The sequence below is a fragment of the Hylobates moloch genome, unplaced genomic scaffold (assembly GCF_009828535.3).
Source record: "Hylobates moloch isolate HMO894 unplaced genomic scaffold, HMol_V3 SCAFFOLD_6, whole genome shotgun sequence".
In the NCBI taxonomy this organism is placed as follows: Eukaryota; Metazoa; Chordata; class Mammalia; order Primates; family Hylobatidae; genus Hylobates; species Hylobates moloch.
Genome location: NW_026652281.1, coordinates 102,267,824 through 102,291,712, shown reverse-complemented (window position 1 = coordinate 102,291,712; position 23,889 = coordinate 102,267,824). Strand labels below are relative to the sequence as shown.

General features: G+C 47.4%; 1 protein-coding gene across 3 annotated transcripts in view; it reads left to right on the top strand.

Annotated features, from left to right (window-relative positions):
- Nucleotides 1-11,081: 11,081 nt before the first annotated feature.
- CMTM4 (CKLF like MARVEL transmembrane domain containing 4) overlaps nt 11,082-23,889 on the top strand; it is an 81,616-nt gene continuing 68,808 nt past the window's right edge. For 2 of the 3 annotated variants that reach the window (XR_009214218.1, XR_009214217.1), the window contains exon 1: nt 11,104-11,485. Coding sequence is in view for 1 of the 3 variants with exons in the window: in XM_032157558.2 (XP_032013449.1) it covers nt 11,300-11,485 (186 nt within the window). In the remaining 2 variants the exon portion in view is untranslated. Of the gene's footprint in view, nt 11,486-23,889 lie in introns of all 3 variants that reach the window. The other variant, XM_032157558.2, reaches the window with a different exon arrangement.

The following is a 23,889-nucleotide window of genomic DNA, read 5'->3' as shown; positions in this document are numbered from 1 at the left end:
TAGATGGTAATAATGTATCAAGAATAATTTCCTGGCCAGGTGTGGTGGCTTATGCCTGTAATCCCACTTTGGGAGGCCAAGACAGGCAGATCAGTTGAGATCAGAAGTTTGAGATGAGCCTTGCCAACATGGTGAAACCTTGTCTCTACTAAAAATACAAAAATTAGTCGGGTGTGGTGGTATGCACCTGTAGTCCCAGCTACCCAGGAGGCTGAGGCATGAGAATTGCTTGAATTCAGGAGGCAGAGGTTGCAGTGATCCAAGATCACGCCACTGCACTCCAGCCTGGGCGACAGAGCAAGACTTGGTCTCAAAAAATAATAAAATAAATAAAATAAATAAAATTCCTGATTTTAATGCATATTCTGGTAAAAGCAGAGAATGTCCTTCTTTGTAGAAAATACTAAAGTATTTGAGGATGATGGGCTGTTAGGTTGGTAACGTACTCTCACATGATTCAGGGAAAAACATTATACTATACTTACCCTTTTTTTTTGTAATTTTGAGATTGTTTTCAAATAAATACATTTAATTAATTAACCTTCATGTCTGCCCATATGTGCATACTAAGAGCCAAAGTGGTATGATATTCAGGCCTTTCACAGTGGCCCCTAACACCTCTCCAACCTCACTACTGTGTTCCTGGCTGAGTGCAGTGGCTCACGCCTGTAATCCTAGCATTTTGGGAGGCCGAGGCAGATGGATCACTTGAGGTCAGGAGTTCAAGACCAGCCTGGCCAACATGGCGAAACCCCATCTCTACTAAAAATACAAAAATTAGCCAGGCATGGTGACGGGCGCCTGTAATCCCAGCTACTAGGGAGGCTGGGCAGGAGAATTGCTTGAACCAGGGAGGCTGAGGTTGCAGTGAGCCAAGATTGTGCCACTGCACTCCAGCCTAGACAAGAGAGTAAGACGCCATATCAAAAATTAAAAAATAAAAATAAAATCAGAGTGTTTTTCCAGCTACCCTTTCACTCCTCCTCCCCCAGCCTCCCAGCCTCCCAGCGTCCTGGCCTCTGCCCTTGCTGTGTCCTCCGATTGTGCTTTCCTGCCCACTCTGATAGCTCACCTGAGGTCAGTCTGACCTTTGAGGCTTTGCTCAAGGGCTCATGAACCTGGCTGCTTGAACTCTTGGGGCAATTCTGGCTGCTCCAGGGTTTCCCCAAATGGGTCTGGGGAGCCCTGGATGTCTGCAGATGTTCTCTTGGGGTCCCTGAGACCTTTTTCCCTTTAAAAGGGCGCTATACATGATTCACGGCAACAGTGTCTCTACTACCCATTTGACACCAGGAGATAAGGCTTTGAATTATTCGTTAGTACTTTTTGTTTTTGTCCAAATCTGATCACCTCAGTCCCCTGCTTAAGGAGCAAAATGCAACTCTCATGGCTCCCCGGACTGCAGGCGTCTTCAGAATCAGTTCCCAACCTTCCTGTCCCTCTGTCCCTGCCCCTGCCCTTCACATACCTTCTCAACCCTGCCCATATCTGCGAAAGAACCCAGACCACTCACTTCTTTCTGAATTCCCAGGGCCTTTTTTTTTTTTGAGACAGAGTCTCGCTGTGTCGCCCAGGCTGTAGCGCAGTGGCACGATCTGGATCTCGGCTCACTGCAATCTTCTCCTCCCAGGTTCAAGCGATTCTCCTGCCTCAACCTCCTGAGTGGCTAGGATTAAAGGTGTATGCCACCCCACCTGGCTAATTTTTGTATTTTTAGTAGAGACAGGGTTTCACCCTGTTGGCCAGTGGCAGGCGCCTGTAATCCCAGCTACTCAAGAGGCTGAGGCAGGAGAATCACTTGAACCCAGGAGGCGGAGGTTACAGTGAGCCGAGGTTGCCCTCCGGCCTTGGCGACAGTGAGAGTCCATCTCAAAAAATTATTAAATAGGTGAAACCCCGTCTCTACTAAAAATACAAAAAATTAGCCGGGCGTGGTGGTGGGCGCCTGTAGTCCCTGCTACTCGGAGAGGCTGAGGCAGGAGAATGGCGTGAACCTGGGAGGCGGAGCTTGCAGTGAGCCGAGATTGCGCCACTGCACTCCAGCCTGGGCGACAGAGCGAGACTCCGTCTCAAAAAAAAAAAAAAAAAATTATTAAATAATGAAGTTCTCAAAATCATCTTTAGAGAAGCTGTCTCCTGGGTAGATCCTCAACTTTGGCAAAATAAACTTCTGAACTGATTGAGACTTGTCTCAGATACTCTTGGTTTATAACTCCCTCCCACCGCAGTTCTTCTGTAACAGCCATGAAGCCCCAGGATGTGGCCCAGTGCCTGGCCCCCGGGGGTGGGGCAGCTGCAAATGCCTGGCGAGGTGTCTGTTGCCTCCTGGTTACCTCAGCAGCTCCCTGGGATTCACATGGCTAGTTTAGCCAGGCCCAGCATGGACACCAGTCCTGGAGGGTAAGTGAAGGCAGGTCCCACATTTCCTTATGGCCACACTCTCGGCCTTCTTCCCCAGAAACCCATGCCCTTCCTCTGCCATGGAGAGAGAAGGTGGAGGGCAGCCAGGGAGAAGTGAGGCAGCTGCTGAGCAGGTGAATTCTCCCCAAATCATTACATTTTGGAAGCAGCAGGAACCACAAACTGGGGTCCCGCAGAACCTGGGATTCCCCAGAGGCTCTGGTTAGGGCACCAGGGTGGACTGGCTTGGTTTGTCTTTGGTCATTGTAACCAAAGGAATGTCAAACTGGAAAATCCCAGCGAGCACTATTTTTAGAGACTCGGAGAGCATTTTTCCGGCTGAAGGGACAAGTTCCTTCAGAAGCAGCAGTTAACTCTCACCCCTGAACCACTCCTCCCTGGAACTCGCCCAGGCTCTGGCCCCTCCCTCCAGGCATGTGGGAACATTGCTGGAGGAGTCTGGTCAGGGCCCTGCCACCAAGGAGAGGGACAGGGACATCAGCTCCTTTCAAACACAAAACAATGGGTTTTTATTTTTACATCTTTGAGTCTAATCCTTCAGACATCAAGACTTATTACTGGCACCTTTATTTTTAAATTTTTAAATTTATTTTTTGAGACAGGATCTTGCTGTGTTGCCCAGGCTGGAGTACAGTGGGCGGATCATGGCTCACTGCAGCCTCAACCTTCTACACTCAACGGATCCGATCCTCCCCCCTCAGTCCCCCGAGGAGCTGGGATTATAGGTGCACACTTAACATGATTGGCTAATTTTTGTATTTTTTGTGAAGATGGGGTTTCACCATGTTGCCCAGGGTGGTCTCGAGCTCCTGAATTCAAGTGATCTGCCTGTCTCAGCCTCCCAAAGTGCTGGGATTCACATGCATAAGGCACTGCACCCAGCCTGGTACCTTTCTTTAAAAGGGCTTTTAGAAATAGAATCATTTGCCGGGCGCGGTGGCTCATGCCTGTAATCCCAGCACTTTGGGAGGCCAAGGCAGGCGGATCACCATGAGGTTGGGAGTTCCATACCAGCCTGACCAACATGGAGAAACCCCGTCTCTTCTAAAAATACAAAATTAGCTGGGCGTGGTGGCACATGCCTGTAATCCCAGCTACTCCAGAGGCTGAGTCAGGAGAATCGCTTGAACCCGGGAGGCGGAGGTTGTGTGAGCCGAGATCGCGCCATTGCACTCCAGCCTGGGCAACAAGAGTGAAACTCTGTCTCAAAAAAAAAAAGAAATAGAATCATTTCATACCAAGTTGTTAGTCTTGAAGCACTAAATTAAAAATGTTCTTGTGTTTTTGGTTCATGCTTTTAACATTGATAATTGTTAATGATAAACTTAATCAGTCTTCCTACTATATACCTTATGCTTGAAATGTTCTGCTTACTGTCCCTGTCTATATAATTTTCTGTTTGAGGTTTCTACCTTTTAGGGCTCCTGCTAGTTTTTTTTTTTTTCAATACAGAGTTTTGCTCTGTCACCCAGGCTGGAGTGCAGTGGTCCATTCTCGGCTCGCTGCAACCTCCACCTCCTGGGTTCAAGCAATTCTCCTGCCTCAGCCTCCCAAGTAGTTGGGACTATAGGCGCATGCCACCACGCCTGGCTAATTTTTGTATTTTTAGTAGAGATGGGGTTTCATCATGTTGGCCAGGCTGGTCTCGAACTCCTGACCTCATGCTCTGCCCGCCTCGGCCTCCCAAAGTGCTGGGATTACAGGCGTGAGCCACCGTGCCCGGCTGGGCTTCTGCTAATTACTGAGTGTATGAAACTTAGTAGATCAAATCTATTGCTTAACAGAAGTTACAGGACAAGCTATCCCCATTCTCCCACATTTGTAAGGATGCACTGAGGAGGGGCCTCAGTAACAGACGAAATGAAGTGCAAACCCGTCTCTCCTCCCCATGATTACGCACTGGCTCGAGACACAGAATACGCAGAGACCACAGTTTGGGAAGGTGTTTTACTCCTAGCCCTTCATGAAATTTAGAATCTAAGGTCTTTGTAAGACCAATGCTTTTTTTTTTTCTCCTTTTCTTTCTTTTCCTAAAAATAGGGTCTTGCTATGTTGCCCAGGCTGGTCTTGAACTCCTGGCCTCAAGTGTTCCTCCCGTCTTAGCCCTGCAAAGAATTGGGATTATAGGCATGAGTCACTGCACCCAGTCTAGACCAATGCTTTTGAGGTTAGGACTCTCCATGAGTCCTGATGCTCAGGGAAGTCAGAGTGTGAGAGAGAGTGTGTGTGTGTGTGTGTGTAGAAGGAGGGTACAGTTAGTGGTCTCCAGACTTGGAGGTAGTTGCCCACAAGCCCAGGACTAAATGAGACACTGAGGGACAAACCTGATCCAGGTGAACCAAGGGATCCCGGGGACTAGCCCCTACCTAAAGATGCTAAACGTGAGCATGTTCTGAACAGATAGGTGCTGACTGTGTAGAGAAAAGGGTCAATGATAAGGAACTTTCTAGTGCCTAAGCACTGCCTGGGGTGAGAAAGACGCTGTTGTAAAAGACCCTGGGCAGCAGCCTAAGCCTCCTGAGGCCCAGGCATGTCCTTCCACATCAGCTGGCTGCCCTGAGCAGCTCTTCCGCATAACGGGTCTGAGGTAAGAATCAGCATTCTGGCAGAGTCTATCCTCTGGCAGTAATTAACAAAGTAGCATCTGGCTTATTCATCAGTCTCTTCTGAGTCTGGTTGTCCTGAGTCAGCTTGGATATGGGGACTAGACACTGGAACCCAGGGACCTGGCCAAGGGCTGTCTGCTTCTGTGTCGTCTTCATTTTGTCTTCAGCACCTGTAGACACCCTGAGGCACAGCTACACCCAGGGATTCATGATGTATTACAATCCAACGCCAAGGAAGGCACCACAATACCAGGTTTTGTCTACTAGTTAAGGATCCGTGTGGGATTCCCAACAACACCCTTTGGAAGTCTGCAAACTTCTTTTAAAAACCAGAAGTGAAAATTTTGAGTCTGTCCCTAGAACTAAAAATAAACTTAGGCTAGTGTCCAGGAACAGGAAACAGTTTAATAAGTACTGGAGGACAGCCTCCACTCTTGCCTCTGCTCAATCCATCGCTGCACTGAAGCCAGAGAGAGCATCCTTCAAGGCAGGCCTTGTTGGGCCACTCTCAGGCTTAGCCCTCTCCTTTTGGAACTTACCCTCTTCTGTGGACCATGAGTTCCCACAGGGTACTGGTCCGCAGCTGCCTTTCAGCTTCAGGTCTCCTCTGCCAGTTCCCCACACTTGAATTCTGCACTCCTTTCTCTTCAGTGCGCCTTGCTGGTGCTTGTCACTGGGCCTTGGCACATGTTGTTCCCTCTGCCCGCAGTATTTTCCCCCAACCCTTTTGCTTGGATAACTGGTGTTTGTATTTCAGATCTCAGCTGAAATTCTGACCCACAGACTCAATTAAATCTTTTTGCTGGAAATGTCCCTACCATCATGAACACCCTCCTTCCTCCAACAACACTCAGCACATATTCCGTTGCACTTACTGGTTTCAATACTGGCTCTCCATGTCCCCACTGGCAGGGACTATCTGTCCCACTAAATGCCAAGGTTTTTTTTTTTTTTTTTTTTTTTCAGACAGTTTTTTTTTTTTTTTGGAGACTGAGTCTCACTCTGTTGCCCAGGCTGGAGTGCCATGGCATAATCTCGGCTCACTGCAACCTCCGCCTCCCGGGTTCAAGCGATTCTCCTACCTCAGCCTCCCGAGTAGCTGGGATTACAGGCACATGCCACCACGCCTGGCTAATTTTTGTATTTTTAGTAGAGATGGGTTTTCACCATGTTGGCCAGGCTGGTCTCGAACTCCTGTTTCATGGGGTAATGCAGGACACTTGGCTTGTGCCTACTTTTCGGCTACTGTGGACAGTGCTGCTACAAACATTCATGAAGAAGGTTTTCTTGTGTTTCTTTTTAAATCAGAGCATAAAAATAAGGTTTTGTTTGTTTGTTTAGATGGTGTCTTGCTGTGTTACCAGGCTGGAGTTTGTAGTTACTCACAGGTGCAATCATAGCAAACTGCAGCCTTGAATTCCTGGGCTCAAGGGTTCTTCCTGCCTCAGACTTCTGAGTAGCTAGGACTACAGGCATGCATCATGGAGCCTGGCACGTCTCATACAAGTTTTTGTTTCAGCACCTATTACCAATTTTTTTCTTTATTTTCTTTTTTCTTTTTTTTTGAGAAAGGGTATCACTCTGTCGCCCAGGCTGGAGTGCAGTGGTACAATCTCAGCTCACTGCAACCTTCCTCTCCCAGGTTCAAGCAATCCTCCCACCTGAGCCTCCCAAGCAGCTGGAACTACAGGCATGTGTTACCACACCCAGCTAGTTTTTTGTATTTTTTGTAGAGATGGGGTCTTGCCATATTGCCCAGGCTGGTCTTGAATTCCTGGACTTAAGCAATCTACCTGCCTTGGCCTCCCAAAGTGCTGGGGTAACAGGCATGAGCCACTGTGCCTGGCCACCCATTATCAGTTCTTTTGGGTATATACGCAGGAGTGGAATTACTCGGTCATATAGTAATTCTATGTAACTGTTTGAAGAACTGCCAAACTTTCAACCCAGCAGTTACACCATTTACATTCTTACCAGCAATGTGTGAGGGTTCCAGTTTCTCCACATACTCACCAACACTTATAATTTACTGTTGTTCTTATTATAGCTATCCTAGCAGTTATGAAGTAGTTTTGATTTGCATTTCCCTAATTTCCTTCAACTAATAACATTGAGCATATTTTCATGTGCTTGTCTAAGAGGTTTTTTTTTTCTCTGAATATTCCTTTTTGGTAACATCTTATTCTAAACTTTTTTTTTTTTTAATAGAGATGAGGTCTTGCTGTGTTGCTCAGGCTGGTCTCGAACTCCTGGGCTCAAGCCATCTGCCCACCTCAACCTCCCAAAACGCTGGGATTACAGGTGTGAGCACTGTAAGGGCACTCAGCCTTATTCTAAACTTTTTTTTTTTTGAGACAGAGTCTTGCTCTGTCGCTCAGGCTGGAGTGCAGTGGCACGATCTTGGCTCACTGCCACCTCTGCCTCCCGAGCTTAAGCGATTCTCCTGCCTCAGCCTCCTGAGTAGCTGGGACTACAGACATGCACCACCACTCTGGGCTAATTTTTGTTTTTTTAGTAGAGATGGAATTTCACCATGTTGGCCAGGCTGGTCTTGAACTTCTGACTGTAAATGATCCACCCACCTTGCTTCCCAAAGTGCTGCGATTACAGGCATGTGCCACCATGCCCAGTCTTATTCTAAACTTTTCATGGTTACAGTATCTTCTCAGTTCACCTGAGAATACTGATATATACATGTGTATAAAATGGTATATATACACACACACATATGTATACCATTGTAAACATTTAATGACATATATCTTTTTCTTCGTTTTGACCTCTGTTATGTTATAGGTTTTCCTCAAATGTTTGGTGACTCTTAGTTGTCATTTATATTTCAAAGTAGGGTCCTCAAAAGCTCATTGGAAGCTCTGTGCCTGTAGGTGAGAAGTCTCAACTGTGGGATTCAGTGTTGGGTGATCTGGCTGGGCTCCACTTTGGGGTACTTCCATTGTCAGGATCTTTGGGTCTTTCTTCTTGTGCTAATCATGTTTTCCAGAGAGAATGTGAGGTCTTGGCTACCATGATCTAGGGAAGGATGTCTGGGGGTCTCATTCATTAAGCAAACTTTCACTTACTCCACCTGTTTTTAGTACAGTATTCCTTCCCTGAACTGTGCCTAGTGATCTCTAACGAAGAGGCCTTCTGTTTCACCCTCTTCAGAGAACAAAGCTCCAGTTTTGGGGGATGGGTGTGAAAAGGGATCTAGGGATCCACTTGCTTCTTTAAAGACTTTCACTTGATCTTCTTGTTTATTACTCCTGCCTTCACCCCCTAACTCTACTCTTACTTGGTGCTGCCCATTCCTGAGCCTTTTGTTCTATGATATAACCTGTGCTGCATAATATTTCAGCTTTTCCCCTGCCAGTTTAGGGTTTGGCTTTCTTGGATCTGCTAAGTTACACTTGCCCATTTGCTTCCCAGCTTCCAACATTTTGTTGCCATTGTCTCCTTTCCCATTCCATTTTTTTTTTTTTTTTTTTTTGTAGCCCAGGCTGGAGTACGGTGGGGTGATCTCAGCTCACTGCAACCTCCACCTCCCGGGTTCAAGTGATTCTCCTGCCTCAGCCTCCCGAGTAGCTGGGATTACAGGCACTTGCCACCATGTATGGATAATTTTTTTTTTTTTTTGTATTTTTAGTACAGACAAGGTTTCAATATGTTGGCCAGGATGGTTTTGAACTCTTGACCTCAAGTGAACTCCCACCTCAGCCTCCCAAAGTGCTAGGATTACAGGCATGAGCCATGGTGCCCTGCCTCCTTTCCCATTCTTTATCCCAACAGTTTAATGCCCACCCCTACCCCCTCAAAAAAATCCCTGTAACTGTCATTTCACTGGGATTTTGGGAGAAAGCAGAGGCAAGAGTCTACATCCAACCACTTAATGTCACCATCGGCTGGTTGTCTATCCCAAGTTCTTAGTATATTGCTTAATCCACAGTAAGTGCCCAATAAATATTTGTTGATTTAGGGTCAGTCCCCTGTATCTGTGGTTTCTGCAGCTATGGATTCAACCAACTGCTGATAGAAAAAATTTGGAAAAAAACAGGCTGGGTGCAGTGGCTTATGCCTGTAATCACAGCACTTTGGGAGGCCAAGGTGGGCCGATCACTTGAGGTCAGGAGTTCAAGACCAGCCTGGCCAACATGGCAAAACCCCATCTCTACTAAAATCACAAAAATTACCCGAGTTGGTGGGTACCTGTAATCCCAGCTACACAGGAGGCTGAAGCATGAATAATTGCTTGAACCTGGGAGGTGGAGGTTGCAGTGCACTGCAATCATGCCACTGGGCGACAGAATGAGGCTCCGTCTCAAAAAAACAGTATTTGGAAAAAACAATTAAAAATAAGCTGGACGTGGTGGCTCATGCCTGTAATCCCAGCACTTTGGGAGGCTGAGGTGGGTAGATCACTTGAGGCCAGTAGTTTGAGACCTGCCTGGCCAACATGGTGAAACCCTGTCTCTACTAAAAATACCAAAATTAGCTGGGCATGGTGGTCCCAGCTGCTCAGGAGGCTGAGATGGGAGAATCGCTTGAACCTAGGAGGCAGAGGTTGCTGTAGGCGGAGATCTCACCACAGCACTCCAGCCTGGGTGACGAGTGAGACTCTGTCTCAGAAAACACACACACACAAAACCCCCAAACAACACACACACACACACACACACACACACACACACACACACACACACAGAGATAAAAAGTAATACAGTAGAACAATTAAAGTATATGAGAGGATGTGTGTAGGTCATATGTAAATACTACACCATTTTATATAAAGGATTTGAGAGCATCTTCAGATTTTGGTATTTGAGGGGGTCCTGAAAACAAGCTCCCTCTCTTGCCCCCATACAGAAGGACAACAGTATTAGAGTCACTGTCCTTTCCATCTTTGAAAAAGTTGAGGGCTGGACACGGTCACTCACACCTGTAATCCCAGCACTTTAGGAGGCTGAGGCAGGAGGATCGCTTGAGCCCGGGAGTTCGAGATCAGCCTGGGCAGCACAGTGAGGCCCTATCTCTACAAAAATAATGATGATGAAAATAATAAATAATTTTTTTTTTTTTTTAAAGTAGGAACCTGGGCTCTGCCCACCAATGAACTGTGTGACCTTGGACAAGCTACTTCCAGTCTGCAGCCTTAGTCTCTTCTTCTGTAAAATAGCAATAACAACGATACGTTCTTCAAGCGCCTTGCTCAGTGCCTAGAACACGGCAAGCTCTCGGTATTTGTGGTTGTGAAAGGGTTCAATATCAAAGCGACACTTTTTAGAAAGTCAGTGTTTTACTTAGCTTAAAATTAGCCTTCACACTTGAATTGTAAATTGGTCCCTAATTAATGCCCTTCGGGGCAAAATCTGTGTTTAACCTTACTTGATGCGTAGACAGAGCTAGCAAAGCTTTTCAGCTGAGAGGAGAGTAACGTGTTGGTCGCCTGGGTCAGGCCGGCGGGGACAACCTGCAGTGGGGCCGCTCCTCACCCTGCCCCGCTTTGCCCCTGGCCTCGGAACCGGTTTGTTCCAGGCGCCCAGCGTGAGAACCCAGGCACTTACCCACCTCTCGTCGGCCCAACAGTCCGAGTCAGGCCCACCCTGGCCACGCACCGTTCCCGGCACCCGGGTGGCGCAGCCCGTCTCTGTCTTTACCGGGAAGCTCCCCACCCTATGCGTCGAGGACCCCACTTTCTTCAAAGGAGAACCTGAGGCAGCGTCTGGGAAAGCAACTCTATGGCCTCCAGGTCCACCTCAACCCTTCCCTCAGCCCCAAGACCCCGCTGCCTGAACCCCATCTCCCCGCGTGCGGGGATCGCCAGCGCCCGCCAGCGCCCACCAGCGGCTCCGGCCCCGGCTCTAGGCGCAGGTGGGGGCGGGGCCAGGGCGGGGCCTGAGGAGCCGGCGCCCCGCCCCGCCCCGAGGCCCGCGGGGCCGCCGCCTCCACCTCGCCGGAGCCGCGGAGCGCCTCCGAGCGGCCGGCTGTGGCCTGGCTCCGCCCCTCCCGGCCCGGCGCGCCGGCTCCCGCCTCCTTCCCTCTCCTGGCTCCCACCTCCCTCCCTTTCCGCTGCCGAGGCGGCGGGAGCCGAGCCCGAGCGGACCGAGCCGCAGCCGCAGCTGGGCGGCGGGCGAGAGACGGCGGCGGCGGCGGGCGGGCCGCGGGCGGTCAGTCGGGCGGCGGCGGCGGCAGCGGCGGCGATGCGGCGGCCCTGCTGAGTCCGCCCGCTCCTGGCGCCGGGAGCCAGCCGCGCGAGGCGGCCCGGGCCGGGCGGCAGCATGCGGAGCGGCGAGGAGCTGGACGGCTTCGAGGGCGAGGCCTCGAGCACCTCCATGATCTCGGGCGCCAGCAGCCCGTACCAGCCCACCACCGAGCCGGTGAGCCAGCGCCGCGGGCTGGCCGGCCTGCGCTGCGACCCCGACTACCTGCGCGGCGCGCTCGGCCGCCTCAAGGTCGCCCAAGTGGTAGGTGCCGGGCGGGGCCCCAGGTGCTCGAGGGCGGCCTAGCCGCACGCCTCCCTCCCCGCCCCGCTGCGGGGCCTCCGCCGCATACCCGCTTGCCCGGGCCGGAGCCCGCTCCTCGCGCCCCCTCTCCCTCGTGGGGTCCCGGGGCCACTCTGCAGCCTCCTCTGGGGATCCCGCCCTCGGCCAGAGCCTGCCCTTCCCAGGCCGGCAGCCTCTGGTGTGCGCCTCCTACCTGAGCACCTGCCCTTGGGCCTACCTGTCCGCTCCGCCCTCGCTCCCGGGAGTCTGTGGCGTTACTGGGCTGGGTGCTGCTGGGAATCCTGCTGTCTCCTGGGTACAGCTGGTCTTAGCAACCTGTGGCAGGTTTTCCCGGCCCGCGCAACCTCCAGACGGTGCTCGTCTGTTTCTGCCTGCGGAGACGAGGGACTGTGACTTGGTTCCTCCTTGATGTCTAGCTGGGTGCCAGGCGTAGATGGTAGGCGCTTAGTAAGTATTTGCTGGATGGAGGCAGGTAGCCCTGATGCAGTGGGGGAGCCCAGATATGCCCACAATTCTCTACACTGCAGAGGTTTGTGTCCTTCTAACCAAGAAGACAGACTCGGCATCCCGGAATCCACCGCCCAGCACGGTGGCTGGCACTGCCCAATTGGTACCCAGAGTTAAATCTGGGAGGGCAGCCAGTTTTGGAGGTAGCAGAAACAGAGAACTTTCTGTTAGACTTGTCTGTAGTAGAGCTCATTTCTCAGGGTCCTATGTTTTAGCTTCCAGGGTGTTCTGGGCAGGCGCCTCTCAGCTCTGTTCCTGCTTTGTGGTTTTGTAACATGCCTCTGCGGGCAATTGCTTAGCTCTGTTGTGGGCATGCTGTAATTCAGAAAAACCCGTGTGTCCCCCCAACATTCCCTGTCACAGGTAGGCCTTCTGAGGCCACCGGCCTCAAACCTTTATAGGCTTCTCATAGCCAGAGAAGCCACTTGTTCTTGTTCTCTCTCTCTTTCTCTCTCTCTCTCTCTCACTCTCGTTTTTGAGACCGGGTCTCTGTCGCGCAGGGTGGAGTGCACTGGTGCGATCGTGGCTCACTGCAGTTCGACCTCCCAGGCTCAAGCGATCTTCTCCCCTCAGCTTCCCGAGTAGCTGGGACTACAAGCACGTTCCACCATGCCTGGTTAATTTTTGTATTTTTAGTAGAGATGGGGTTTCACCATGTTGCCTAGACTGGTCTCCAACTACTGGGCTCAAGCGATCACCCCTCCTTGGTTTCCCAAAGTGCTAGGATTACAGGCATGAGCCACCGTGCCAGGCCTGGTCCTCCTGTTCCTACTTGAGTGCATAAGCATTCCTTGGGAATAATATAATGTGTGGATACGCTTTAAATAAATGTCCTGGTGTTTGTAAATGACAGAATCATAGGCTATTTTATGTCTCTCTTGGGTGAAAGGCTTGTTCTGCTGACTGCCAGAGGGTGTTTTTGAAGGGCTTTATGGAAAGAAAAATGGATCAGATAATCTGTCTTCAGAATTTTAAATTTACCTTATCTGGTAAACTGGAATGTTTTCAAAGATGTATTGGTTTTGTAGTTTGGCGTTGCTGTTAGCAAAGAGAATGTAGGAGGTGAAGGGAGGTGTGCAATTGCCTTTTTTTTTTTTTTTTTTTGAGATGGTGTCTAGCTCTGTCGCCCAGGCTGGAGTGCAGTGGCACAATCTTGGCTCACTGCCACCTCTGGTTCAAGCGATTCTCCTGCCTCAGCCTCCCGAGTAGCTGGGATTACAGGCACCCACCACCACGCCCAGGTAATTTTTGTAATTTCAGTAGAGACAGGGTTTCGCTGTGTTGGCCTGGCCAGGCTGGTCTCGAACTCCTTACGTCATGATCCGCCCACCTTGGCCTCCCAAAGTGCTGGGATTACAAGCGTGAGCCACCACACCCTGCCTGCAATTGCCTTTTAAAAGAGGCAGCTAGCCAGTGTTTGAGTATGGGGTGCCCAGAGTACAGATAATTAGAAATGAATAAGAAAAGAGCAGGGCTTGGTCAAATACCTCGCTTTGTTTGCACTGTGGGATTTTGAAAGTAAATAGAACTTGTCCCTAAAAGGATCTAGTAAAAGAATTGAAATCCAGTTTGTAGACTGTTAGTTATTACTGCATTGCTGGGACTTTATCACCTAAGTCGAGGGATGGAAGCCGGTGGCATTTATCATTAACCTTTTGGTAAGGTACTGTTTTGTTGTAGCATTGTTCTTTTGTTTTTTTCTTTTCTTTTCTTTTTTTTTTTTTTTTGAGACAGAGTCTCGCTCTGTCACCCAGGCACCCAGGCACCCAGGCTGGAGTGCAGTGGCGCGATCTCGGCTCACTGCAAGCTCCGCCTCCCGGGGTCACGCCATTCTCCTGCCTCAGCCTCTCCGAGTAGCTGGGACTACAGGCGCCCGCCACCAGGCCCGGCTAATTTTTTGTATTTTTAGTAGAGACGGGGTTTCACCATGGTCTCGATCTCCTGACCTCGTGATCCACCCGCCTCGGCCTCCCAAAGTGCCGGGATTACAAGCGTGAGCCACTGCGCCCGGCTTTTTCTTTTCTTTTCTCTTTTCTCTTTCTTTCTCTCTCTCTCTCACTCTCTCCCTCTCTCCCTCTTTCTTTCTTTCTCTCTTTTCACTCTTTCTTTTTCTTTCTTTCTTTTTTTTTTTTTTTTTTTGAGATGGAGTCTCGCTGTGTCGCCCAGGCTGGAGTGCAGTGGCGCAATCTCGGCTCACTGCAAGCTCCGCCTCCCAGGTTCACGCCATTTTCCTGCCTCAGCCTGCCGAGTAGCTGGGACTACAGGCGCCCGCCACCGTGCCCAGCTAATTTTTTGTATTTTTAGTAGAGACGGGGTTTCACCGTGTTAGCCAGGCTGGTCTTGATCTCCTGACCTCGTGATCCGCCCGCCTCGGCCTCCCAAAGTGCTGGGATTACAGGTGTGAGCCACCGCTCCCGGCCTCTTTCTTTTTTAAACACTGGGTCTAACTCTGTTACCCAGGCTGGAGTGCAGTGGCACAATCTTGGCTCACTGCAACCTCCGCCACCTGGGCTCAAGAGACCCACCCACCTCAGCCTCCCAAGTAGCTGGGACCACAGATGCACACCACCATGCCCAGCTAATTTTTTGTATTTTTGGTAGAGATGGGATTTCACTATGTTGCCCAGGCTGCTCTTGAACTCCTGAGCTCAGGTGATCTGCCCGCCTCGGCCTCCCGATGTGCCTGGATTACAGACGTGAGCCACCACGCCCGGCCTAGAGTTGTACTTTTCATCTAGAAGAAATTTTGGGCCTAGCCCCCAAAATCTCGCCTAACTCTGTTGTTTGTTAATCTCTAGAACTTAAACTCTGAGAGGTTATATGTGGGTGATAAAGGAAAGGGGACCGCTTGAAGGGTATGGCAACTTGAAATGGTTTTGGTGTAGTTGGCTTCCCAGCCTTGATAAAAATCCCACAAAACTCCAAGAAATTGGACTCTAAATTTAAACTGGAAAAGAAAATAAGAAGTCATTATGAAGATACTTCCGAGATGTTACAAAACTCAGAATCCATCAAGAAATATTAGTAAGTTCTAACTCTGTGGTTTGGAGAAAAATTTGACTTTTAAAAATCAGGAAGCTGAGGTAGGAGGATTGCTTGAGCCTAGGAGATCAAGGTCACAGGGAGCTATTATGGTGCCTGGGAGTAGCCACTGTGCTCCAGCTTGGTCAACATAGCAAGATCCCATGTCTAAAAATAAATTTAGTTGTGTGTTGTTTTTTTTTCTTTGAGACAGACTTTTGCTCTTGATGCCCAGGATGGAATGCAATGGCACCATCTCAGCTAACTGCAATCTCTGCCTCCTGGGTTCAAGCAATTCTCCAGCCTCAGCCTCCCGAGTGGGGTTACTGGCACCTGCCACCATGCCTGGCTAATTTTTGTATTTTTAGTGGAGACAGGGTTTCGCCATATTGGCTAGGCTGGTCTCAAACTTCTGACCTCAGGTGATCCACCCGCCTCAGCCTCCCAAAGTGCTAGGATTATAGGCATGAGCCACCGCGACTGGCCATAAGTTTAGTTTTTTTAGATTTTTTTTTTTTTTTGAGATGGAGTCTTGCTTTGTCACCCAGGCTGCAGTGCAGTGGCACGATCTTGGCTCACTGCAGCCTCCACCTCCCGGGTTCAAGCGATTCTCCTGCCTCAGCCTCCCAGGTAGCTGGGATTACAGGTGCCTACTAGCATGCCCGGCTAAGTTTTGTATTTTTTAGTAGAGATGGGGTTTCCCCATGTTGGCCAGGCTGGTCTTGAACTCCTGACCTCAAGTGATCTGCCCACCTCGGTCTCCCAAAGTGTTGGGGTTACAGGCGTGAGCCCCTGCGTTGGGCTGTAGACTTTTTTGTGGTGGTTTTTGTGGCCTATTGCAACCTGTAGATCCTTGCTATTCCAAGTTTGGCCTTAGGCCAGCAGCATTGCCATCACCTAAGGGCTTGTTAGAAATGCAGAATCAGTGGCCTAACCCCAGAACTTGAGTCACCTGCATTTAAACAAGATTCCCCAGGTGATCCACGTGTACATTAAAGTTTGAGACTTACCTTTCTATATCCTTTCAGTGTTAAAAAAAACCTTGCAACAGGCTGGGCTCACGCCTGTAATGCCAGCACTTTGGGAGTTCGAGGTGGCTGGATCACTTGAAGTCAGGAGTTCAAGACTAGCCTGGCCACCATGATGAAACCACATCTCTACAAAAATACAAAAAATTAGCTGGGCATAATAGCGAGTGCCTGTAATCCCAGGTACTCCAGAGGCTGAGGCAGGAGAAGCGCTTGAACCTGGGAGGCAGAGATTACAGTGAGCTGAGATTGTGCCATTGCATTCCAGCCTGAGTGACAGAGCGACTCTGCCTCAAAACAAAACAAACAAACAAACAAACAAAAAAAACACAAAAAAAAAACCTCACACAGGTGCTAGCAACCAGCTTTCGATAAATAGTCAACCTCAAGGCTGAGATTTTTCTGTAAAATGAGACTGCCAATACCTCCCTCAAAGGATTAAGAAAATGAAATAATATGTGTAAGTACCTACCGTATTAGGCATCTAACTGATGTGCAATAAATGTTAGCTGTCATAGTGCTAACAGTGCCTGTCCATACAGAAACTGTGTGAAAATATCACCAAAAAACATAATTATGTATTTGAATTAAAGATAGTTTAATTTCTTATGATTTAAGTTAAATTGGTACTTTTAATGGAATGTGATTTGATAGTAAAGCTAATCTGAAACATTATGAAAAAATTAAACGGTGCAGTTGCATAGATTCTATCTTTTCTTTTTCTGTTTGAGACAAGGTCCTGCTCTGTGCCCAGGCTGGAGTGCAGTGGTACAATCATAGGTTACTGCAGCCTCGACCTCCTGGGCTCAAGTGATCCTTCCATCTCAGCCCTCCAACTAGCTGGGACTACAGGTGTGTGCCACTATGCCTGGCTAATTTTTAAATTTTTTGTAGAGATAGGGTCTCCCTATGTTGCCCAGGTTGGTTTCAAACTCGTGACCTCAAGCAACCCTCCCTCTTTGGCTTCCCAAAGTGCTGAGATTACAGGCATGAGTCACTTACTTCGGCCTGTATCTTTTCAAAATGAAACCTGTACATATCTCTTAGTTGGGGAGAATGTCTAGTGTGGTTAAACAACTGATTTAAATTAATTATCTTCTTCCTCCTTGTGTGAATTCTTTTTTTTTTTTTTTTTTAAATGAATAAAGACAAGAGTCTAATGAGACTGTGTTGCCCAGGTTGGTCACAAACTGGGATTACAGGCGTGAGCCACCACACCTGATCCACATCCCTTTCTTGAGCCCTTCCCATGCCTAGATGACTTTCTGACAACGTATTTGTATAGGACTTTTTAATAACAAAAGATGGGTAATAGGAATTTTTTTTTTAAGACAGATTTTTGCTGTCGACCAGGAGGTCGAGGCTGCAGTAACCTATGATTGTACCACTGCACTCCAGCCTGGGCACAGCCTGTCACCCAGGCTGGAATGCAGTGGCATGATCATAGCTCACTGTAACCTTGAACTTCTGGGCTCAAGGGAGCCTCCTGCCTCAGCCTCCTGAATAGCCAGGACTATGGGCATGCGCCACTATGCCCTGCTATTTTTTTTTATTTTTGTAGAGACGAGGTCTTGCTATATTGCCTCAAACTAGAGGCTAATCTCGAACTCCTGAGCTCAAGCAATCCTACTGTTTTGGTCTCCCACAGTGCTGGGATTACAGGTGTGAGCCACTGTGCCTGGCCTGGAAATGTTTAAATGCAAATTTTAGCTCTGCTGATTTTGATGTCTCTTAATCTCATCACATCTGGGTTCCTCAGTTGTACAATATGGGTGGTAATGACTAATTGAGCATCTTAGGAATTGTAAGAATTAAGAGGTTAATGTTTGATAGTTGCTTTCTTACATAACTAAAAAACAAATGTGAGTATTTGCACTTCAGGGGTGGGTAATGGCATGTCTTTTATTTGATGGAAACCTTGTTAGTTTTCTAAATCTCAAGCCAGTCAGCACAATCCCTGGCTGGTTACTGTTCTCTGGAGAATGTGCAGGGGTGGGGCAGTAATACATTATAGAAATCATATACAACACAAATATAGCCACATTTACAAAGCTGCAGCTTTGAGAAATGACTGGCTGTAGACATAGCACTGAGCTTATTAGCCCCAAATCCCCTCAGTTCTGTTGGAGGGGCTGATTCAACTGAGATTCAGCTTGGTTCCTGATTCGTAAGAGCTGGTCAAATGACCAGGCAGACACACAATGACCCTGGTCAAACCGTGAAGGGTTCTGCGTTTTGTTTACTACTGAAGATTCCTTTGTACTCCTGGCTCCCATTTATCCCTGAAGTCATGCATATACAAGCGCATAATGGTAGATGAAGCAATGGGTTTCTCTATGTTGGATTCTCAGATCCACCATTCTGTGGCTCCTTGTAAAACAGTCCCATTTTCCTTTAGGAAGATTGTTATCTTTAGGAGTTGTCTTCCTCATCAAGGACTTGGAGTCAAATAAATTCTAGCAGAAAAGCAAAGTTATAATTACTCAAGTTTTTTCGATGATTAAAAATAGTTAAATTATAATCCACAATCTCAAAAGAAGTTGTTAAATGTAGAGTATACATGTTTTACAAAACCACACAAAGACAGTTCAAGAAAATGATACTACAGACCAGTATTCCTTATATGAACACAGACACAGAAATCCTCAACAAAATACCATATAGAAAATAAAACCCAGCATAATGGAGAAAGAATAATACACCAAACCAATTGTGATTTATCCCAGGAACAAAAAGGTTGGTGCAGTTTTTGAAAGTAAATATTATAGGTGTACACCATATTAACAGCTTAAAATAGCAGGCCAGGCACAGTAGCTTATGTCTGTAGTCCCAGCACTTTGGGAGGCCGAGGCAGGTGGATTGCTTGAGCCCAGGAGTTCAAGACCAGCCTGGGCAACATGGTGAAACCCCTTCTCTACAAAAAGTACAAAAATTAGCATGACATGGTTGTGCATGCCTGTAGTCCCAGCTATAGGCTAAGGTGGGAGAATTGCTTGAGCCCAGGAGGTCAAGGCTGCGGTGAGCCATGATCGTGCCACTGCACTCCAGCCTGGGCAACAGAGTGAGACCCTTTCTCAAAACAAAACCCAAAGCCACATGATTATATCATTTGATGCAGAAAAAAAACTTTTGACAAAATTCAATACTTTTCCATAATAAATGCTGTCAGCAAACTTGGAAGAGAAAGGAATTTCTTCAACCTGAAAAAGGGCATCTACAAAAAATCTACAGCTAACATTATACTTAGTGGGGAAAGAATGAGTGCTTTCCCCCATGATGGGAAACAGGCAATGACGTCTACTGTCACCACGCATATTCAAGATCATACTGGAAGTCCTAGCCATTGCAAAAAAATTAATAGGAGGCATACAGATCAGAAATAAATAAAACTGTCCCTATTTGCATATGGCATGATTATCTAGGCAGATAATCACATGGGAATCTATAAAAAACCTCCTAGAACTAATAAGTGAGTTAGCAAGGTTATAGGATATAAGGTCAACACACAATAACCAATAGTATTTTTATATCCTAGCAATAAATCATTGGAAATTAAAACAAAAAACCAATATCAGTTATAACAGCACTGAAGAGAATGAAATTCTTAGATATAAATCTCACAAAACATGTATAGGATTTGCTCACTGAAAACTACAAAACACCGAAGAAAGAAATCAAAGATGACCAAAATAAGTAGACAGGCATTCTGTGTTCATTAGGATTGGAAAACTCAATATAGTTAAAATATTAGTTCTTCACAAATGATCTATAGGTTTAATACAATCCCCAAATCCTAGCAAGGTTTTTTTGTAGATAGAAGAATGCTGATTCTAAACTTTATATGGAAAATCAAGTTAGCCAGGCAAAGGGCTAGCGATGGTTGATGGAGGTATGTTCCAGGGAGAGAGAACAATGACCGGAAGTCACCCTTATTTAGGGTAGAATGTGTGTGTGTGTGTGTTGAGGGGAGTGTTTCTGAGAGTGTGATGGACTTTGTATCTCTTATCGGCCATGAGACTTTTGGCAAGCTACTTGTTCACTCAGGCCACAAGCAGATCTCTGGTAGGTCTCTTACTTGGGGATTGTAAGTTGGGGATAATGGTAGTATTACGGTACTGGTGAGCCCACCATGCTCCCTAGCTCAGCGTCTCAAGACATGACGTCATCAAAGCCTGTTGGAGGTTGCTGTGGTCTGAATGTTGGTGTTCCCCCAAAATTCAGATGTTGGAACCTAACACCCAGTGTGATAGTATTAAGAGGTGGAGCCTTTTGGGAAATAATTAAGTCATGAGGGCTCAGTCCTCGTGAATGGGATTAGTGCCCTTTTAAAAGAGTTTGAAGGGAGTGTCCTTGCTCATTCTATGTGTCCTGCCATGTGAGGCCATATAGAAAGTGCCGTCTGTGAAGAATGGGCCCTCACTCAGATACTGAATCTGCTGGCATGTGGATCTTGGAGTTTCCAGCCTCCAGAACTATGAGCAATAAATTTCTATTTATAAATTACCCATTTTGGCCGGGCGCAGTGGCTCACGCCTGTAATCCCAGCACTCTAGGAGGCCGAGGTGGGCGGATCACAAGGTTAGGAGATCGAGACCATCCTGGCTAACACGTTGAAACCCCATCTCTACGAAAAATATAAAAAATTAGCCGGGTGTGGTGGCAGGCGCCTGTCGTCCCAGCTACTCGGGAGGCTGAGGCAGGAGAATAGCGTGAACCCGGGAGGCGGAGCTTGCAGTGAGCCGAGATTGCGCCACTGCACTCCAGCCTGGGTGACAGAGCGAGACTCCATCTCAAAAATAAATAAATAAATAAATTACCCATTTTACGGTATTTGGTTATAGCAACCCGAACAGACAACAGACTGATAGTGAGTGATACAGAATATCTCTGGAATGATACAAGTTGGGGAACTGGGTGGCTGAGGGCCAGGGTGTCAGGGAGACATTTTCTGCTGTGTAACTGTTTGTACCTTTTGTATTTTATTTTATTTTATTTTATTTTTGAGACAGGGTCGCGCTATGTTGCCTAGGCTGGTCACAAACTCCTGGGCTCAAGCGATCCTCTTGCCTTCAGCTCCCAAAGTCCTAGGTTTACAGGTGTGAGCCACTGCTCCCAGCCCTTGAATTTTATACCACATGCAAGTACCTTCTATTCAAAAATTACTAAAATAGTAGATGTTACTAGCTTTACCTTAGTATAGCCTTAAAGCTCATATACTGACTGTAATCTTTAACCTTTCATGACTTTCCTTTCTTTGTAATTTGGAGGCCCTTGGGCAGAATGATTTAGATAATACAGACCACTTGGACAAACTTGAAGCTTAAGTTGTTTTAAAATGCACTTTTCTGTAAAAAAAAAAAAAAAAAACAAGCATTCTGCACAATAGTAGGTGCTTAATAAATTTGTTGATGCTAATGGAAAACTTCTTCCATTTGAAAGGAATTTACCCTCATTTTATTTGTTAGTGAAAATGTTGTAACATTAAAGAAAATTAGAAATTAGAAAAATAATCATCGTATTATGACAGACTCAAATGAAAAGGACTTGGGAATTTTTTCCTTTCTAAAGACTACATATGATCCCCTATAGCAAAGTCTGATGATTACGGTTTCTAGTTTTTTGCTATTAGGAAGATGCGTCAATAAATGTCCTCATGAGTGTAGCCTGGATTCTTCTTTTGAATTATTATTTTTGGTTAAATTTCAAGGAGTGCTTTTACTACATCAAAGGACAAGACCACCACATTTCTGAACATTCAAAAAAAAAATACAGACCTGGTTGACATTTCCTCCTAAAACATATCTGAGGGTCTCAGTTTATTCCAGGTTTCTAGTGTGCTTACCCACAAGTACAGACAACTGGGAAATAGTGACCTCTGTAAGTCCTAATGGCTTCTCCTGGACCGCAGGGCTAAATTAATTCTTTCTCCACAACTTTGGAGGAACTTTGTTCTTTTTTTTTTTGAGACAGAGTCTCACTCTGTCACCCAGGCTGGAGTGCAGTGGCGCAATCTCAGCTCACTGCAACCTTCACCTCCCAGGTTCAAGCGATTCTCCTGCCTCCGCCTCCTGAGTAGCTGGGATTACAGGAGCGCCCGGCTAATTTTTGTATTTTTTGTAGAGATGGGATTTCACCATGTTGGCCAGGCTGGTCTCGAGCTCCTGAGCTTAGGTGATCTGCTCAGCTTGGCCTCCCAAAGTGCTGGGATTACAGGTATGAGCCACTGTGCCTGGCTGGAACTTTGTTCTTTTTTTTGTTTTGTTTTGTTTTTTTGAGATGGAATCTTGCTCTGTCACCAGGCTGGAGTGCAGTGGTGCGATCTCGGCTCACTGCAACCTCCGCCTCCTGGATTCAAGGGATTCTCCTGCCTCAGACTCCGCAAGTAGCTAGGACTACGGGTGCGTGCCACCACGCCCAGCTAACTTTTATATTTTTAGTAGAGACGGGGTTTCACCATGTTGGCTGGGATGGTCTCGATCTCTTGACCTCGTGATCCGCCGGCCTCGGCCTCCCAAACTGCTGGGATTACAGGCATGAGCCACCATGCCCGGCTCCGGAACTTTGTTCTTTATTAGAAATCAGGCCAGGCGTGGTGGCTCATGCCTGTAATCCTAGCACTTTGGGAGGCCGAGGTGGACAGATTGCCTGAGCTCAGGAGTTCGAGACCAGCCTGGGTAACGTGGTGAAACAACATCTCCATTAAAAATACAAAAAATTATCCGGGTGTGGTGGCCTATGCCTGTAGTCCCAGCAACTCAGGAGGCTGAGGCACGAGAATCGCTTGAACCTGGGAGGCGGAGGTTGCAGTGAGCCAAAATTGCACCACTGCACTCCAGCCTGGGCGATAGAGTGAAACCCTGCCTCAAAAAACAAAAAAGAAATCAGTAAGAATCTTTCCCAGGTTATGGCACTCCAAAGGATGCTTAGAGGTAAGGACAGGGCTGTGTGTCAGGATGCTTCTCTCTCGGTAGAATGAATGCATACCTGGGTGCCTGGGAGAGAGCTCTTTCCAGCCTAAAGTCGTGCTGTACAGACTTGAGCTGTACCACACGTGTGGCCTACCCCATGAAGGACTGAGGTATGTATGGAAGATGGGGTTGATTTTTTTTTTCTTCCCCCACAGCGGTCTTCCCTGAGTCATTGAAATAGCCTGGAAATACCAGCATGGGGTCTTCAACCTATAGCTGCTATCACTGACTCTTGCATCCTTATTTCTGGAAGTAACCCCAAATGCTTTTGCAGGATGACATGGGATTCTTTTGGAAAATAAAATTACTTATTAGAGAATAGAGCAGAAGGGATCACAGATAATAAATTTTCCCAGACAGTCTCAATTTCCTGTGCTGCCTCATCAGACCATATATAAGTATAATCTTAAATTTTAAATAATTATTTTACTATAAATTGTGAAGTATTCTAAGCATTGAAATTACAGCAATTCCTGTAACAGTACCTGTGTGCTCACAATATACCCTGATATTTTTATTTGGAAAATAAGGTGATTCCTGGAGAACAGGCTGTGTGTGCAAGAGAAGTAACAAGCAGGGTGAGATGAGATGGGATTTGGGTTCATTAGCCTCAGGGCTCCAGGAAGGAGGAAGGATATAGACTGGGAGAGGTGGAGAGGAAGAGAGCAGGGAACCCCTGCTCAGGGGGATGGCTTCGGCCTGTCACCTGACTTAAACTCTGACCTCAGTTTGAAGTGGTCCAGGGCTCTAGAGCAGGGCTGCAGCAGGCTGGAGAAGAGGCCGATAAGTAGAAGGGCTCAAGCTCAGAAAGTGACACCTCCTGGGGGAGAAGGTATTGCTT